Source organism: Oryx dammah, unplaced genomic scaffold (genome assembly GCF_014754425.2).
Source record: "Oryx dammah isolate SB20612 unplaced genomic scaffold, SCBI_Odam_1.1 HiC_scaffold_6, whole genome shotgun sequence".
Taxonomy (NCBI): domain Eukaryota; kingdom Metazoa; phylum Chordata; class Mammalia; order Artiodactyla; family Bovidae; genus Oryx; species Oryx dammah.
This window is the reverse complement of record NW_024070190.1, coordinates 2755441-2774142: the sequence shown is the minus strand read 5'-3', so window position 1 is coordinate 2774142 and position 18702 is coordinate 2755441. Positions and strand designations below refer to the sequence as shown.

General features: G+C 41.3%; 1 protein-coding gene across 2 annotated transcripts in view; it reads left to right on the top strand.

Moving 5' to 3' along the window:
* The window catches only part of LOC120865400 (muscarinic acetylcholine receptor M3), a 390390-nt gene extending 377512 nt beyond the window's left edge, over window positions 1-12878 (top strand). For both annotated transcript variants that reach the window (XM_040242676.1, XM_040242677.1), the window contains one exon: window positions 10540-12878. In XM_040242676.1, the coding sequence (XP_040098610.1) occupies window positions 10540-12331 (1792 nt within the window). In that variant the 3' untranslated portion in view covers window positions 12332-12878. The remainder of the gene's footprint in view (window positions 1-10539) is intronic.
* The last annotated feature ends 5824 nt before the right edge of the window (window positions 12879-18702 follow it).

The window sequence follows — 18702 nt, the reverse complement described above, 5'->3', positions numbered from 1 at the left end:
TTGAAAAAAAATCATAACTCCTCCAGTTTAATCATGGGCTATGTGCTGAGTTGCCTGGTCATGTCCAACTCTCTGCAACCTCATGGACTGTAGCACGCCAGGTTCCTCTGTCCATGGAATTCTCCAGGCAAGAATATTGGAGTGGGTTGCCATTCCCTTCTCCCGGAGATCTTCCCAACCCAGGGACCAAACCCAGGTCTCCCACATTGCAGGTGGATTCTCTACCAACTGAACCACCAGGGAAGCCCAAAAAGTAATCATTAGACATCAAAATCAAGCCAAAAGCACTTTCTTCCCACTGTCCTTTCCAAATGTAAACCAAAATGTCAAAAATACTTAGCGCAAATGACTGTTTTCACTAAAAGATTTCCAATCCGAATTATTTCTACAATTATATTAGCTCTAATAGCATTACAGAAGCACAGTCTTTGAAATAAATAGCAGTGAATTTGCAGAATGTTGAAACCCTGCTGAAAGTATCTGCAGTCATAAAGGTTTGCAGTGGAAACACATCCAGCAGCTGTACACCGTCCCTGTTTTTCCCTCAGAAAAGGACCACATGGGGAGTGTGTGGACTCCAGTGGGCAAAGTGGGCTCACAGATATTTAGAAAGAACTTCCTCTCCTATGTTTTCTCACTTCTTGTCATATCTCTAGAAGTTCTAACAACAGAGATTTTAGGCTTGGGAGTACTGAGGCAGACGACCATTAGTCCCGCTTAAGCTTTTGTTTTTGAGGTAAAATCATGTTATTTCAGAAGCAATTGCTATGCCTAGGCAGTACTGATGCAAGAACTTTTCCAAGCATCCTTCATTTTTGTTGTCAAATTGAAGAAAACCTATGAAAGGAGGCAACCGAGGGAAGCAGCACGATGCATCCACTTTTTGAAAACAAGCTTTGTCCTTTTAAAATGAAATTCTGTTCCAGTTTTGGCTTCTGAGATGTTCTGTTTGCCCCAGGAGCGACTGCACCATATTAGGGCTCATCTGTCCTCCCTGCGGCTTGAAATGAATCACACGAGCTAAGTTCACAGAGTTTGATTCTGACTGTGCGAGTCTGAAAAGGTTGGATGCCCTTTAAAGACATGTTTGATTGCCGAGCGTGTGTTGATCCTGTTTGATATCCTCCACGGACTGCGTGACTGAACTAAGCTGAAGTTTCCCTGTCACCAGCCCGGGAAAACAGGCGGCGCTTTGGCGCCTGCAGGAGCGGTTGTTCTCCGAATCAGCTCTGCCACCTAGTGGTCAGCGATGGCAGTTCCTGTGTGCGACCACGTTCGCTTTGGGAAAAGTCATTTCAGTTGTTGAATACTGTGGTAATTGTGAGAGAAAACAGAGACACACTCTTAGCAAAGAAAGCAGTCCAAGAGAGACTCAAAACAAGCCCTGCAACATGATGTGTACTGGATTCCAAATATGGAAGAAGCACTAAATATTTGGTCTTAAAGAAAAGCATGTTGTGAATTGCAAAGATATTTTTGGTTTCCTCTGTTCATAATTAAAACAATAAAAATAGTCGAACTCATTCAGCCTTATATTAAAAAGTAAGTTACACATTTTTTTCTGAGTTCAGGAGGTTTAAAAATTGAGAAGCCTCAGTCTTTTTTTCAGAATGAGCTGCCAGAATGGTTGGAGAAAATAAAGTTCGTCTCCTTGGAATCCATTATTTTAAAAGTCTTAAGATTTATATTGGCCTTTTAGGATTCTCTAAGAACTTTCACATGTGTTTTCATATCAGATATTTAAACTTTTTTTTTAATTTTTAAAAGCCATCTGTATATTTTACAGATGTTTAATCCCAAATATTTTTTATTCCATAACTAGGGGGAAGGGAGGAAATTTCTTACGATTGTTCTTCACTTTCCCCTAAACTTAGTACTCTCAAATTGTTCTTTGATGTTTTCTTTTTCAGTCTTATTTTAAATTTAAATAAAACATGTCAAATTATCTACTGCAGTGGTTTTCAAACACGGTTGATCATGACCCACGGTACAAAATACATTTCACCTCATGACTATGTATTGAATACGTGTTTGTGTGTGTGTGTGTGTATGTGTGTGTGCACATGCTAAACAGAACTTCTGTGAAACAATACTTAGGTCATTATGTGGTTCGTGCTCTGGTATATCCTATTGAATTCTATTTATTTTCTTGTTTATTCTCATGCTGGCCCACTTAATATTATAACTCCTGACTTTTTAAAAAACTAAGTGAATCCATTCTGCTTGTGCTCCTAGATAGAATGTAGCAAAAACGATCTGTAAAAATACACACTCAGAGATGAAATCAAGAACCATCCTGTATGTACCATTGTAACTAACCCACATGAAAGAACTGTCCTCCACCCAGAATCCAGGAGGGCTCTCGAAGGTGTTGGTCTCACCCACAGGCAGATTATGTTGTTTTGCACTCCTTTGCCTGGGGTCTGGGGCCTGGGGCCTGGACCACTTCAATAGCAACGCTCTAAATGTCCCAGGACCCCAGTTACCAGCTCCCACCTGAACAGGGCAGGAACCTGCTATAGATCCCAGAGGGGACCTAGAGCCTGCCCCCTGCCCACTTCTGCTCCTACTGGATGACCCTGTTTGCCCTTACGCAGGCTGCACTCCTAGAATTCCTGCCTGGGACCACTTATAAAGTATTAAAGCAGTAGGCTTACAAGCATCCCTGGTCTCAACATCTGTTTATTCTTTAGCATTCAAAAGCAAAGTTTCCCTTCACTCGCCTCCTTTCTGACATAAGTCACTTCAGTGAGAATCAGCTCTGAACTCTCTTGACTCAAAATTTACTACCTATACAGAATATAAGCTGTTGAGTCAGGATGAGGGAAAAGAGTATGGAGCATAGCAGTGATCATCTCTTCTCAGAAAAAGCACCTTAAACCGAAGACGTTAAATCCAGGTTTATCATTGTTTCATTTGAGTCGAAGACATTAAGTCCAGGTTTATCATTGTTTCATTTGAGTCTCATGTAGAACCCCTGATTCTTAGAAAGTCACATGTTACTCATAAAATGATAGCTACGCAGGAAGAAAGGGATTGGGTGACTGTCACATCTAATAAGGACTTTTATTAATATTTTTATTATACTCCTTATGAACTTTTGATCAGGTTTTTCTGATGTCAAACTGTACACCAGTAAGACATCCTCCCAGAGCAGAACGATCCCTTTTAGGAGATGAATCTGGAACAGTGACAGAGTCCAGAGAGATCATAGAAAATCAGGTACAGGGACCTGAGTGAAGGTTGGGAGAAGATCTTTCTCATTTGCCTAATGTTTAGGCCTCTATACCATCCCTTAATGCTCAAAGATCGATGTGTCTGCAGCTCAGTAGACCTCATCTCTAAAGCTCTGTCTTTACTAAGAGTGTTTAAAGATCAATTGACCATATATACATGGATTTATTTCTGAGCTTTCTGAGCTTTTCTGGCTGCATTAGTCTCCATTTAGGCCGGAAGAGGTGTATCTTGTTTTATTGTACTTAGCTTTACTCTTCTTCATAGATACTTCATTTTTTATAAATTGAAAGTTTGTGGCAACCATGCATCAATAAGTCTATCAGAGTCATTTTTCCAATAGCATTATTTTTCAGTTAAGGTATGCACGTTGATTTTTCAGGCATAGTGCTAGTACACGCAGTATCTGAAATTTTAAGTGGTATTAGATATTGAATTAATGTTGAATTATAAAGAGAACAATTACCACTGGTAAGTATGCCAAATAATTCAGATCAAAGATCACTTAACAGTTCATGATTCACAGGCTTTTTAATGATGAGACAAAAAGCCCCTAATGCCTGGAACACGAAGGCAGGTATTTAACAAACACATTATAGATAGCTGGTCCAAACTGTAGGTGTCTTTCCTCAATTCTTGTTCCTTTTATATTCCGTATTCCAACAAAGCATAATTGGACTGGAATAGTATACAACTTGTGGTTCTCCTGACAACTCACAGAAATGAATTGAAAGAGAGAATTGGTCTCTGGATGATTTCCAAAATTCCTACTTATATTCTTTACCATTGTATCAGATGAGCAAAATGAGTTGATATTGAATTTAAACATAATGTGTTACTTCCAGGGAGCAATTTGACATTGCCTAAAAATTATGTGCTTTTGAAAATTATTTTATCCGTGTCCTGGTTCTCATCTAAGGTGTAAGTCCATGGAAGGCAGAGTCTTGACTTATTGAATTCAGTAGTGCTGATCTTAATGACCTAAAGCTAGTAGTGGTCCAGTGGAAAGTGTTGATGTTGCACAGGACTGTTATATTCATAAAGACTCTTTGAGGTGCAGCTGACAGTAACCTTTCTCAGGCAGACCAGACAGCAAAGGAAGTGGTTAGCTTATATAACTGGCAAATTCAAAGTGGTGGGTTGACTTCAGGAATGGCTTGATCCAGGTTTGAAAGGCCATCATGATCAGACCATCTCTGTTCCCTCACATTCCTTCCCGTCTCTCTCCTTCAATATGTTTAGGTGCTTCACCAATTTTTCATGTGGGTATAAATAGCCAGCAGCACCCAAGAATCCCAAGGGACAGAGAATTACCCTCTTTCTTGCCAGCATCCCTATCAATTCCCCAAATTTATTCTGCTCCTGTTTGCATGTTCTTCAGGCCCATAACTAAGGTAGAGGAGTCAGAACCGTGTGATTGATGCCCATCCAGAAATATGTTCTGTAGATGACAGGCTGCTTCCTAAAAAAGGACTGAAAGAAAGACAAATAATAGACATCCATTGCATGGTCTCAATAAAAAGCAAAAAAAAAGAAAAAGAAAGAAGACTGATATACTATCTTTTTTATATAAAAAAGATATTACTGGGATTATTAGCCACGGTATTTATTTATAATAATATCAGCATGGCATAAGTGATGAAAATAGTTCTGCAGGATGTGATCAATTCCATATGACATGGGAGTGGAAACTTAGTATTTAAGGCACGTTAAAAGGTGCTGTAGAAAATTACATGAGATTCAGAGCACACCAGTGACTGGAGTGAGGTGGGAGTAAGATGAAGCAAGGAATATAAAATCGGCTGAACACACCCTCGCAGTGGACGAGGAGACACTTTTCTATATTTCATTTATTTATGCATGTGTTTTTGGCTGAGTGGGGTCTTTGTTGCTGCACTGGCTTTTCTCTAGCTGTGGCTAGCAGGGGCTGAAACTCTTCACCGTGGTACACAGGCTTCTCACTGCAGCGGTTTCTCACTGTGGAGTGAGGTCTTCAGTAGCTGTAGCATGTGGACTCAGTAGTTGCAGCTCCCAGGCTCTAGAGAACAGGCTCAGTAATTGTGGCGCAGGCTTAGCTGCTCTGTGGCATGTGGGATCTTCCCAGACCAGGGACCGAAGCCATGTCTCCTGCACTGGCAGGCGGATTCTTAACCACTGAACTGCCAGGGAAGCCCTGACAAGGGGGCTTAGCTGCTGTGTCCAGGAAGCTGTGGAGTGAAAGGTGGTGGGAATATAAAAGCTGTTCAGAGAGCACAGATCTTCCTTGGCTTATGATAAGGATACTTCTGATGAACCCATTATAAGCTGAAAATGTTGTTAAGTTGAAAATGCGTGTAATATACCTAACCTACCTAACATATAGCTTAACCTAACCTACTTAGGACACTCACTCACATGAGCCTATAGTTGGACAAAAACATCTCATACAAAGCTTATTTTATAATGAAGTTGAATGGTTCATATTACTTACTGAATACTGTACTGAAAGTGAAAACCAGAATGGTTGTCTGGGTACAGAATGGTTGTTAGTGTGTCAGTTGTTTACCCACTTGATCATGCGGCTGACAGACCTGTGGCTCTCCACCACTGCCTAGTATCATGAGAAAATCCCATAACTCATATCACTTACCTGGAGAAGACATCAAAATTCAAAGTATGATTTCTGCTGGAATGCATATCACCTTTATACCATTATAAAGTCAAATATCTGGGGGTTGTCTGTATATAAAAAATTAGCAAGGGTATGGTGTCTGAAAAAGAGAAATGGTGAGTAAGAGTGACAGAATAAAAACAATCCTTATCTGAACAAACGTAGCGGAGGACTTTGGAGAAGCATCCTCAACCCCCTAATAGAAGAGTGGTCATTAATTTCCGAGGCAGGTCATTGAGCAATGGTGTCTCACTAAAGACAAGGCTGATCTCATATATGTAGCTGTAGGTGGGGTGGAGGAGGTACCAAGGCAAACACCTTTAGAACTATGCCAAATTGGGATCTGCATGGAGAAGAGAGAGCATATTGATTTTCCATATATGTACCTTGGAAAGTGAAAGCAGAAGTCGCTCAGTCATGTCTGACTCTTTGTGACCCCATGGACTATGCAGTCCATGGAATTCTCCAAGTCAGAATACTGGAGTGGGTATCTGTTCCCTTCTCCAGGGAATCTTCCCAACCCAGGGATTGAACCCAGGTCTCCCGCATTGCGGGCAGATTCTTTACCAGCTGAGCTACCAGGGAATCCCTATGTACCTTGGAAGAAATCATAAATGCTGTTGAGTACCCCAAACAGCATGTAGCCCTTCCTAAATATGGATATCCCTTTGAGAGGGAGCTAGAGATATAGATGAGCTGACAGCACCTAATAAAACCCAGAAAAGTAAAAGGAAATGAAGGAAAAAAAAAAACAAAACGCAGCAATTACCTGTCATTGAAAATTGACAATCTGCAGTGATTTTGGAGCCCAAAAAAATAAATTCTACTATTGCAAATGGTGCTGAAATGAATGTACCTAAGGGTATTTATGAATGTAAAGGTGTGTGTGCTTGCATATGTCCAGTCATATATGCGTACACGCGATACATATATACCACATATAGTCACTTTAAATATTCTTCAGTTAGACTTTAAAGAGATATATAATGAATGGCACCCAGTTAGGAGGGACAAGTTAGGAGCCTGGGGGCTACAGTCCATGGGGTAACAAAGAGTCAGACACGACTGAGTACCTAAGCCCAGCACAGTTATGTGGATGACCTGATGGTGAGGCAGAGGAATACCACAATTAAACAAAGAGGCAATAGGCTCAGATTACCTGGGGATGAATCTCTGTCCCTTTACCTTTACTCGTTAGCTTGATTCTTAGACAAATTGCTTAACCATCTGGGTCTCAAGTTCCTGTTAAAAATGATGTTATTTTTAAAATTAAATAAGATAGTACATATGACAATTTGCAAAATGTGTACCATGTAGGAAGTGTCTAATAAATATTTCCTTCTATCATTTATTATTGCACTAAGTTGAGCTCTTTGACTACCAAAGCAAAGTAAATTCAATGCAGCATGTACTATAAGCAAGCTCTGGTCTAAGTACTTTCAGTTCAGTTCAGTTCAGTCGCTCAGTTGTGTTCAACTCTTTGACCCCATGGACTGCAGCATGCCAGGCCTCCCTGCCCATCACCAACTCTCAGAGTTTACTCAAACTCATGTCCATTGAGTCAGTAATGCCTTCCAACCATCTCATCCTCTGTTGTCCCCTTCTCCTCCTGCCTCTAACCTTTCCAAGCATCAGTGTCTTTTCAAATGAGTCAGTTCTTCACATTAGGTGGCCAAAGTATTGGAGTTTCAGCTTCAACATCAGTTCTTCCAATGAATATTCAAGACTGATTTCCTTTAGGATGGACTGGTTGGATCTCCTTGCAGTCCAAGGGACTCTCATGAGTCTTCTCCAACACCACAGTTCAAAAGCGTCAATTTTTTGGCATTCAGCTTTCTTTATAGTCCAACTCTCACATCCATACATCACTACTGGAAAAACCATAGCTTTGACTAGACAGACCTTTATTGGCAAAGTAATGTCTCTGCTTTTTAATAAGCTGTCTAGGTTGGTCACAACAGAGCAAGCATCTTTTAATTTCATGGCTGCAGTCACCATCTGCAGTGATTTTGGAGCCCAAAAAAATAAAGTCTGTCACTGTTTCCACTGTTTCCCCATCTATTTGCCATGAAGTGATGGGACCAGATGCCATGATTTTAGTTTTCTGAATGTAGGGTTTTAAGTCAACTTTGATGAGAGAGAAACTTTCTTGACCAGTTACCATTGGATTCTAGGTTGAATTTATTCCATTACACAAAATGTTTCATTCTCATTTCTCAGGGAGGAAACTAGGACTCAGAGAGGTTAAATAATACCCAAGATCTCACCTTCAGGAAGTTTTGGAACTAAGCTCTGAATCTATGCATTTGGGACTGCAGAATCTTCCTGCTACTCCTTAAGCTGTTTCCATAAGGTGTGCTATGAACCTCACTGCACTCCTCTGAGAGCTGCCCCTGCCTGCAGCATCTAAAGGCTTAATTTGGACTCTTACCGTGTGCATGTGTCAACATATTTGCACTGTAAACGTTTACAGTTGAACACTTTTAACCAAGAGCCGCAACACAGTAGACCGTGGTCTCAATAGATTTTTGTTGTGATTCTCAAATGTTGAACTTTTGGTATGACACTCATTGAGGAATGATTCACTGAATAAAGTCCACAAAGATTGGTGGTATGAGAATCCCAGAGTCAGCTGTGATGTGAAAGTACAAGCCTGGGTGTTCTAAGAGGATGAAGCAGGTCTCAACCTAAGGCTTTCCCTGACAGTACAGAGGGTCTTACTAGAGATGCATTCATTATAACCATTCTTGGTCATTTATTTATTTTGGTAACAAGTGATTGACAGAACCAATTGCAAAAAAAAAAAAATGATACAAATGAATGTGTTGACAAAACAGGAACAGACTTACAGATTTTGAAAAAAAATTATTGTTTCCAAAGTGGAAATGTGGGTGGGGCAGGGATAAATTAGGAGTTTGAGATTAACATATACGTACGGCTGCTGCTGCTACTAAGTCGCTTCAGTCGTGTCCGACTCTGTGTGACCCCATAGACGGCAGCCCACCAGGCTCCCGCGTCCCAGGGATTCTCTAGGCAAGAACACTGGAGTGGGTTGCCATTTCCTTCTCCAATGCATAAAAGTGAAAAGTGAAAGTGAAGCTGCTCAGTCCTGTCCGACTCTTCATGATCCCATGAACGGCAGCCTACAGGCTCCTCCATCCATGGGATTTTCCAGGCAAGAGTACTGGAGTGGGTTGCCATTGCCTTCTCCAATATATGTAGTACTATATATAAAATAAACAATCAACAAGGATCTATTGTATATCAAACAGGGAACTCGACTCATATTCTATAATAACCTCTATGTGAAAAGAATCTGAAAAAGAATGAATATATGTGTATGTGTAACTGAATCACTTTGCTATACACCTGAAAGTAACACAACATTGTAAATCAACTATAATATAAAATTAAAAAATAAAAAAGAACTGGGACTTCCCGCGTGGTCCAGTGGTTAAGACTCTGCTTGCAATGCAAGAGCTCCAGGTTGGATCCCTGATCAGGGAACTAGATCCCACAAGTCACAACTTTAAAAAAGATTCTGCAAGCTACAGCTGAAAAAGATCACATGTGCTGAAACTAAGACCCAGTGCTGCCAAATTAAAAAAAAAATTTTTTTTGAAAGAACTAATTTTAGTTTTGCAACTGTTTATTGCATATGGTACTAAATGCTTTTTCATAACTAGAGATAACATATCTAAATACTAGAAATATTCAGAACTGATTTGGTTCAGACTGTTAGGTTCAGAACAGTCTCGTCAGGGTTCTGCATATTATCAAGCAAAAGATAGCTGCCTTGTATACTGTTCCCAACCATTACAAAGAACCAGTACATTCATTTTTCTAACTGTGTGTCAAAGAGAAAATATAAAGTGACGTGGTTATATGCTTACTTCCCCCCTTGCTGTTGTTGCTTATTCCACTGAGGCTTACATGGCTGGAATTGCCTTAGAGTTGCTTATGTCTAAAGCCTGGGATAGGTAAATGCCCATGTGGATAAAATGCAAATAAGTAAAAAAAAGATCAACTTCTCACGCAGCATGAGAATAAAGCGGTACTGGATATCATAATTGCATCTACAATATTTCCCCTACTTTTCAAAATATGAGAAGGAAGGAAGATTTTGTTTGATAGTGCCATCATGTGGAAGTATTTGTGGTCTGTAGAAATGTGGAAAATGTGGAGAAAAAACACAAAGCTCAGTGCATGCCACCAGCTAATTGTGCTACCTCGAACAAATCGATCTGTGCCTGCCCTGTGCTCCTCACCTTGATTTAATTTATTTATTTTTATCCAAATAAAGTTGACAGCTCATGATCTTTAAAATGAGAGAATGAACCTGATGTGCAGGCCGTCTCAGGTTCATAGTAATAGGGCCCCCTGGTGGCTCAGAATATAGACTCCGCCTGCAGTGTAGGAGACCCAGGTTTCATCCCTGGGTCCAGAAGATCCCCTGGAGAAGGAAATGGCAACCCACTCCAGTATTCTTGCCTGGAGAATCTCATGGACAGAGGAGCCTGGTGGGCTACAGTCCTTGGGGGCACACACACCGTCCAATGATATGTCTTCCATGTCTTTTAGAGGATGCAATGCAGAAAACAAATCCAGTGAGGGCAGTAATGGTCCTGACTCCATCTTTTCTCTTTTCTCCCCAGACTATGTCAGAGAGTCACCATGACCTTGCACAATAACAATACAACCTCACCCTTGTTTCTGAACATCAGCTCTTCCTGGATTCACGGCCCTTCGGATACAGGGCTGCCCCCAGGAACGGTTACTCACTTTGGCAGCTACAACATTTCTCGGGCAGCTGGGAATCTCTCCTCTCCAAATGGCACCACCAGTGACCCTCTCGGAGGTCATACCATCTGGCAGGTGGTCTTCATTGCATTCTTAACGGGCGTCCTGGCCTTGGTGACCATCATTGGCAACATCCTGGTGATAGTGGCATTCAAGGTCAACAAGCAGCTGAAGACAGTCAACAACTACTTCCTCTTAAGTCTGGCCTGTGCGGACCTGATTATTGGGGTCATTTCGATGAATCTGTTTACTACCTACATCATCATGAACCGATGGGCGTTAGGGAACCTGGCCTGTGACCTCTGGCTATCCATTGACTACGTGGCTAGCAATGCCTCCGTCATGAACCTTCTGGTCATCAGCTTTGACAGATACTTTTCCATCACAAGGCCACTCACGTACCGAGCCAAACGAACAACAAAGCGAGCTGGTGTGATGATAGGTTTGGCTTGGGTCATCTCCTTCATCCTTTGGGCTCCTGCCATCTTGTTCTGGCAATACTTTGTTGGGAAGAGAACTGTGCCTCCAGGGGAGTGTTTCATCCAGTTCCTCAGCGAGCCCACCATCACCTTCGGTACGGCCATCGCTGCCTTTTATATGCCTGTCACCATCATGACTATTTTATACTGGAGGATCTATAAGGAAACTGAAAAACGTACCAAAGAACTTGCTGGGCTACAAGCCTCTGGAACAGAGGCCGAGGCAGAGAACTTTGTCCACCCCACGGGCAGTTCTCGAAGCTGCAGCAGCTATGAGCTCCAGCAGCAGAGCCTGAAACGCTCAGCCAGGAGGAAGTATGGACGCTGCCACTTCTGGTTCACGACCAAGAGCTGGAAGCCAAGTGCTGAGCAGATGGACCAAGACCACAGCAGCAGTGACAGCTGGAATAACAACGATGCTGCCGCCTCCCTGGAGAACTCCGCCTCCTCCGACGAGGAGGACATTGGCTCAGAGACCAGAGCCATCTACTCCATCGTGCTCAAGCTCCCAGGTCACAGCACCATCCTCAACTCCACCAAACTACCTTCATCAGACAACCTGCAGGTGCCGGAGGAGGAGCTGGGGACGGTGGGCTTGGAGAGGAAACCCAGCAAACTTCAGGCCCAGCAGAGCATGGATGATGGAGGCAGCTTTCAGAAAAGCTTCTCCAAGCTTCCCATCCAGTTAGAGTCTGCCGTGGACACAGCCAAGGCCTCTGATGTCAACTCCTCAGTGGGGAAGACCACGGCCACTCTACCTCTGTCCTTCAAGGAAGCTACACTGGCCAAGAGGTTTGCTCTGAAGACCAGAAGCCAGATCACTAAGCGGAAACGGATGTCCCTCATCAAGGAGAAGAAAGCGGCCCAGACCCTCAGCGCCATCCTGCTTGCCTTCATCATCACCTGGACCCCCTACAATATCATGGTTCTGGTGAACACCTTTTGTGACAGCTGCATCCCCAAAACCTATTGGAATCTGGGCTACTGGCTGTGCTACATCAACAGCACCGTGAACCCCGTGTGCTATGCCCTGTGCAACAAAACATTCAGAAACACTTTCAAGATGCTGCTGTTGTGTCAGTGTGACAAGAGGAAGAGACGCAAGCAGCAGTACCAGCAGAGACAGTCGGTCATTTTCCACAAGCGGGTGCCTGAGCAGGCCTTGTAGAGTGGGGTGCGTTCAATAGCCGTCACCATACGCACACATCAACCCACAAACCTTAGGAGGGAGTAAGGCGAGGGTGGGGGTCATCTCTGGCACTGATAAACATGTTTTTATCACCCAGACGTGAAAGAAGCTGCCTGTTTCCCGGTCCATTAAATAAACCCATTTTAATATCAAAAGTCAAATACCTGTTCAGCCAAAAATAAGTAAGCTTATTACTGAATATGAAGGAATTTATTCTGAAATAGACTTTGTTTTTTCTTAAAGAGAAGGAAATTTTTTTCCTAGCAACTACACACCCAGATTGGTCTGCCTGGGTCTTTTAATTCCCATTAGCTCTGGAATCCCTGTGAGCATAACTAAATGGCCCAGTTGTCACGTGCTCTCCAAGGATCCCCAAAGTGTCCATCGGATCCCACGTGGAACACATCAGGCTAGTGAACCCATGGTTCTGAAATTCTTTCATACGTTGCAAAACAGCACCTCTTTGTCCCAGCAGAGCTCCCTGTCTTCTCATCGGTGTGTCATTAAACTCTCTTTGTGGACTTGATTCTTGCAAAGTACTGTTTTGTGCAGTTCAAGTTTCGTACAAATAAAAGATATATAAGTATATATGTATATATATATGTGTGTGTGTGTGTGTATGTGTGTGTGTGTGTGTGTGTGAACTCCACACACACACATAGTGTATATAATATAATGGGAATTAATGAACTGGCAAATTACTCCGGCAAGAGATGCTTTCAGTACTTTGGTGACTAAAGTTTCTCTAGGATCCTAACACATCTAAGTGAAATAAACCCAGTAGTGTTTTGGAAACCAGGGCTGTTTTCCTGGAGAACAGGCAGCAGACAGCAGCCAGGCTCTCTGAGCTGATCTGTGTAGGACATCAGCCTAGTGAGTTAGATGAGCACCATGGTCTGACCAGATTCTGAGTAAGTCGTCGCCTTTGTTGACACCCTCAACAAAGCTGAATCAAATGGGGGCCCCCTCTGTGCCCAAAGTATGAGTCACATCCGTGGGTTTGAATTTAATGGTCCAAATCTGAATGTTTCCAACCAAAACCTTTGCTATCTTACCTGCTTGAAATTTAATAATAGTGTCACATTTGAATTTCATGCACAATATTATCTGGGGCAAAGCAGAAGAGACTTCGTGAGGGCCAGAGAGGAACACAGGATTCGATTTTTTGCTACTCAGCATCTTTAAATGCGAAAGGGCTTAAACCACTTGTCACTTTGCTGTGACCTATGCTTTCTGGTGTTCATTGTGTGACCTTCACCCAGAATAGGTGGGGGGTTGGCAAGTCCCAAATCCAAGAAAGTATTACACTCTGAAAAGTATTGCTGCAAATTGATTTCTTTAGTACATTTCCAAAAAGTGATTTTTGTGTTCTCTTCTGAATTGACCCAAATGCTAAGTGTTCTGTTTGGGGGAGGGGAGGGGCGCTGCTGTGGCTGTCTTCTGTGTTGCTGCTCTAGTTGTTGAGGTTCCTCTTCTCCTTTTGTGGGGGCTGCGTGGGGAGTGGGAGGGGTGGGAGGCGGGGGGCTGAGGAGAAATCTGTCTGTACAGGGTCTCTCTGTCGTGAACCCGGAGCCAGGTTAGAAGCTGCTTCTGTGTTCAGTGTGAGCTGGTGTTTACAGCAGATTTTGACAACAGTGGAACTGTACTCAGTGGTGTCTGTGTTCCTGAACTATTTAATTTTGTGTTATGTTTATAAGAAGACATATTTATGCATATTTCACCAAGTGTCTATTTAATGTTGATAAATATTACTCTTCAGTCTTCAGTAATGGTGTGTCCCTCGAAAGTGATTGTTAAGGTCCACTTGAGCAATGAGTAGGGTATATTGTGCTTTCTCGTTGCTAAGAAGAGGAAAAAGTCATCCTGTTGGTGTCAGAAGGTACCTAACTCTGTCTAGGCAGTAAAAAATCAACTGCAACTTTATTGTAACGGTCTAATACTGTTCTAGTTAAACCTGATGGAAACCGATCAAAGCAACCCTCCACCAGTGTGTTTGAAATCACATGACAAGGGGAAAAAAGCAAATCTGCATAAATTGAAAGAGTGTTTTTTTTGGCCCACATTTGACCAAAGAGTAAGAAAACACAGAGACTATTTTCTAATGTGTGTAGCAGACTGCAGAATGTTATGTTATCAACCTGTGAAATATCTAGCGAGCAAGTGCATCTATATTTTATTACTCACGTTGGCCTGGCACTAATAAATTTGTGAATGCTGATTCAAGTCTCCCTGTACATCAGTAATTCCCATTCTCTTTGAAACTCCTATCTTGCCTCCCTCTTGAAAGGCTGTTACCTGTATTTTAAAAAGATATAATTAAAATTAACACACGGAGAAACCCTAAGCTTTAGTGGAACTGTGAAGTTTAATAACAGGTCTACTTAAACATGACTGTTTCCTGAATCTTGACCCTTTATGATGCTGATAATGGAAGAAATGAAAGACATCAGCTCTCTTTTTATGTTACTGGTTTAATTATAGAATTATTTTTAAATCTCCTGTGGATGAAAACTGCTTTTAAATACTGACTGACTCTGTTTATAGAAATGTATGTCCCACTGACTCTGTTTACAGAAATGTATGTCCAACTCTTAGATCATGATCAGAAAAGGAAAATAAGAAAAATTATTTTGAACACAAAGAATTTAGAAGTATAATCAAAGATGTAGTGAAATGTTTAAAACTAGACCATGCATTTCTCAAAGGACTTGTCACCAGCAAAGGTATTCAGCATTTACGTAGGATCATCCCCAAAATGGGAATCAAATTGCTTCATTCCATGAGAATGAGGTTTGCAGAGTTTTCATGATTATGTAAAATTGAGAGAGTAAAAGAATAAAACCTAAATAAACTACATGTGAAGAATCTACCCCCACCCCAACATACACACACATGTTCTTCCATTCTCTATCCTCCAGGGTCTACCAGTTGGATAAGAGAAGTGAGCTCTATGATCCTGTATTCCCCCTGATTCTGCCCTTTTCCCTAGTGGCTCAGATGGTAAAGAATCTGCCTGCAATGCAGGAGAACTGTGTTCAATCCCTGGGTCAGGCAGATCTCCTGGAGAAGGGAATTAGCAACCCACTCCAGTATTCTTGTCTGGAGAATTCCATGGACAGAGGAGTCTGGTAGGCTACAGTTTATGGGGTCACAGAGTCAGACACAACTGAGTGACTAACACTTTCACTTTTCACTTTCACTGCTCTTTTATCCATCACCTATCTGTGGCCTTTCTCTAGTTCTCTGTATTACCCTGAATCATCTTTGACTTCAAATCTAGCCTCGAATCTCCAAATAAGTTCCATTTCTATTCACTCTTTCACATATAATAGTTCTAGATTCTGGTAGGAAAAAAAAAAGATAAGAAAGCATAAGCTTTAGAAGTTGCAGGAGCTAAAGATCTAGAAGGCATGGCAGCTTTCTCTGTCGACCCCCTCTGTGTACAGATATGCAAGTTCATTGCTCTGGGATGGGGTGAGAGCCCTTTGTGCATCACTTGTGAGAAGGTGGGTGCACAGCTCTGATGCAGAGTTAGCTGCCTCAGGTCTATCTTAGGAAGGGAAAGGACACCAAGGCTCAGGCACAGTGGAGAAGCCTGTTGGAGACAGTGTGAGACAGAGGCAGAGCCTGGGGATGATTCTGGGTGCCCCAAGACTTATCTAAGTAGAGAAGATTCCCAGATGGGGACATATAGTTGATAAACTGGACAGTTCATCACAGCAGCTTCAGAGGACAAGTGAAGGTCCTCAAAGAAGCTCTGAACTTAGCATGAGGAACCCTGAACTCTTGGCCCATGTGTCCTCTGCCATGCTTGTCACTTACCCTTAAACTCACTGGGTCATCTCCATCTGCTCCTACTCATTAGCAACATAAAAGCATCTTAATTTGCCTTCTTGTAGCAAACAGGTCAAATTGAGGCAGGGCATTAGGTAAATAACTACCATGATGAATGTAAATTCTTTGTCTGATGAACACTTGAAACATTCTGATTTTATATATCCATCAGAGTTATTTCCTTATATTTCAATACAGCAAACTCCAAGGAACTCTCACAATTTGTAGATAAACCTAGAATTTTATTGCAAATACCTCAGTCCAGGACGATCACCTAAGGCCTGACAACCTTAAAAGCAGAGTTGCTGGGTAGCTGGTGTTTGTTTTGTTTTGTTGGTGGCATTTCTCGAAATGGACTGAAACTATAGAACACAACACCCAAAACAGTGATGGTTTCTTCAATCTGACATCTCTACTTGTATTAATACCACCTCCTCTAAAAGAGTATTTTCTGTTTCCCTTTACAGTCCTAGGTTAGGCTGACTTTCCTTGTGTTTTCATGACTCTATATTGTAGGAATTCAGTCTCTACCAGGATTCATGCCTTGTATTCCACCCAAGAGATTGGTTTCAGGATGGTAGCTGAGAGCTCTTTAGAACTGGGAATTACATTTCCTTTTTCTGTCTGAGAAAGGAGGCTCATGTTGAGATTATAAAAATGGATAAATAAAAACAAGTTCATAAAATAACCATATTCAACATAAGTTTGTAAATGCATAATATTTTGCCACTGCATTTCAAAGTAGGCAAATGTTAGTCTTGTTGTTAATTGGACACACGTTACATTACTGCATCACACAGAGATGGACAGTGCACTTGGACATATGGAAGTGGACCCCCAAACACTTTAGTATACTTTTAAGACTGTAGTTGCCCTGATAGAATCAGGAAACTTAGTAGAGTCTACCACTCTTATCCTGGCTTGGAATACCCCCAAATAATCACCCAAATCCAAAGCGGCTCTCATCTGAGTTGTGTGAGAAATTCTACATGAAAAGTAAAGGGCAAAGCAGGCCATACCCTCAATTGCAGAGAAGTATTAATAACACTTCCCTTACCCAAATAACCTTATCCTAAAATATTATCCCCAGATTATAAAGGTTTATTTTTGTTCTTTCTTGAAATCCAAAATACTTATTAATTCTGTAATTTATATTCCAAATCCCAAACTATTTTTATCCTAGATTCTGTGATTTCCTTGATGATAGAAAGCGGGTCTTATTCATCCTGTGGCTAGCACAATATCTGTCAGACAGTAGACATTCAATAAATGTTGTTGAATGTTTAATAAACTCTTTATGATTAATACAGCAAATAGTTATCAGAATTATGGGCACATCATGCCCCATGTTTCAACTGTAGCCAGAGGTCACTGGGCTGGGAAAGTGAATTAAATGAAAAATGGTTCATTCAGATGATGATTTTCTAATAAAATATTACTAAGCAACAAGGAGAAACATTTTAATAGGTTTGAAGTAATAACTATAATTAAGAGGACAGGGAAGAAAGAAAATCCACTCTTGATCCCTAGTATTCAGAAACTTTTTACCAGATTAGTCAACTCTACTTAGTCCTAGTAAGTGAAATATTGGGAGAGCCTGGAGAGTCTATAAATAGGTCTTCTGTTTGTACAGGTGAAGTTCTGTAGTTTGGCTTAAAACATCCTTGCATGTAGTTTTGCTTGGCATGAAAGTTAGGACAGAATCTATTCTGTTCTGCAAGCATTGAACAAAAGCCCCCTCTTCATATCCACTATTCATTCCTTATATAACACATGGGTATTTTCAGCCTCCTACATACAACACTCCAGAGAAACTTGTTTGGGGCTTGTGGTTAGGGCTATGGGAAGATGACATTTTCAGGAATGCCCCACCTCTTTTCAAACACATGGGAACTGTCTCTAAGTTTGGTGCAGGTTTGAAGAGTAATTAAAATAGGCTTCCAAGGCAGTGAATTAGCACATTGATATTTTTTGGCAGAAAGCTTTCTGGAAAATGTCTATGAAGTGTTCAGTGATGTTCACATCCTTATAATTCATGAAGATGTAGAAACCACTGTCCAAAGAGATGGCTATATATTTGCTTTGTAAGCAAAAGGCATGTATCATAGTTGCATCTAAAACTAGTGTCCCCATCTTTATCAAAGGCACTGAATTTTACCTGTTTTTATTTCCTAGTGTCCAGCACTTCCTCAGTAGTCTTTTTAGATATGTCATATGCCATTTTTATTCCTTCTCCTAAAAACAAGTCAACTGTCTGTACTATAAAATGATGCCTGCAACTTTATGGTGATATTATCCCCTAAGTTTAATAGTGAAATAAGGAAATAAAACTATAAATAAACAAAGAATGTGGTTGGTTTTCTTTTTAATCCAAGGTCTATAATACAGCAACAGCTTTTTGTTGTATAAAAGGATGGAGTATTTACACTGGAGGGGATATTCTGAAACACACCGTTATTTGCATTGACTTCTCCCTTTTACATGCACTAGAACTTTCATCATGAACATCGCTGCTG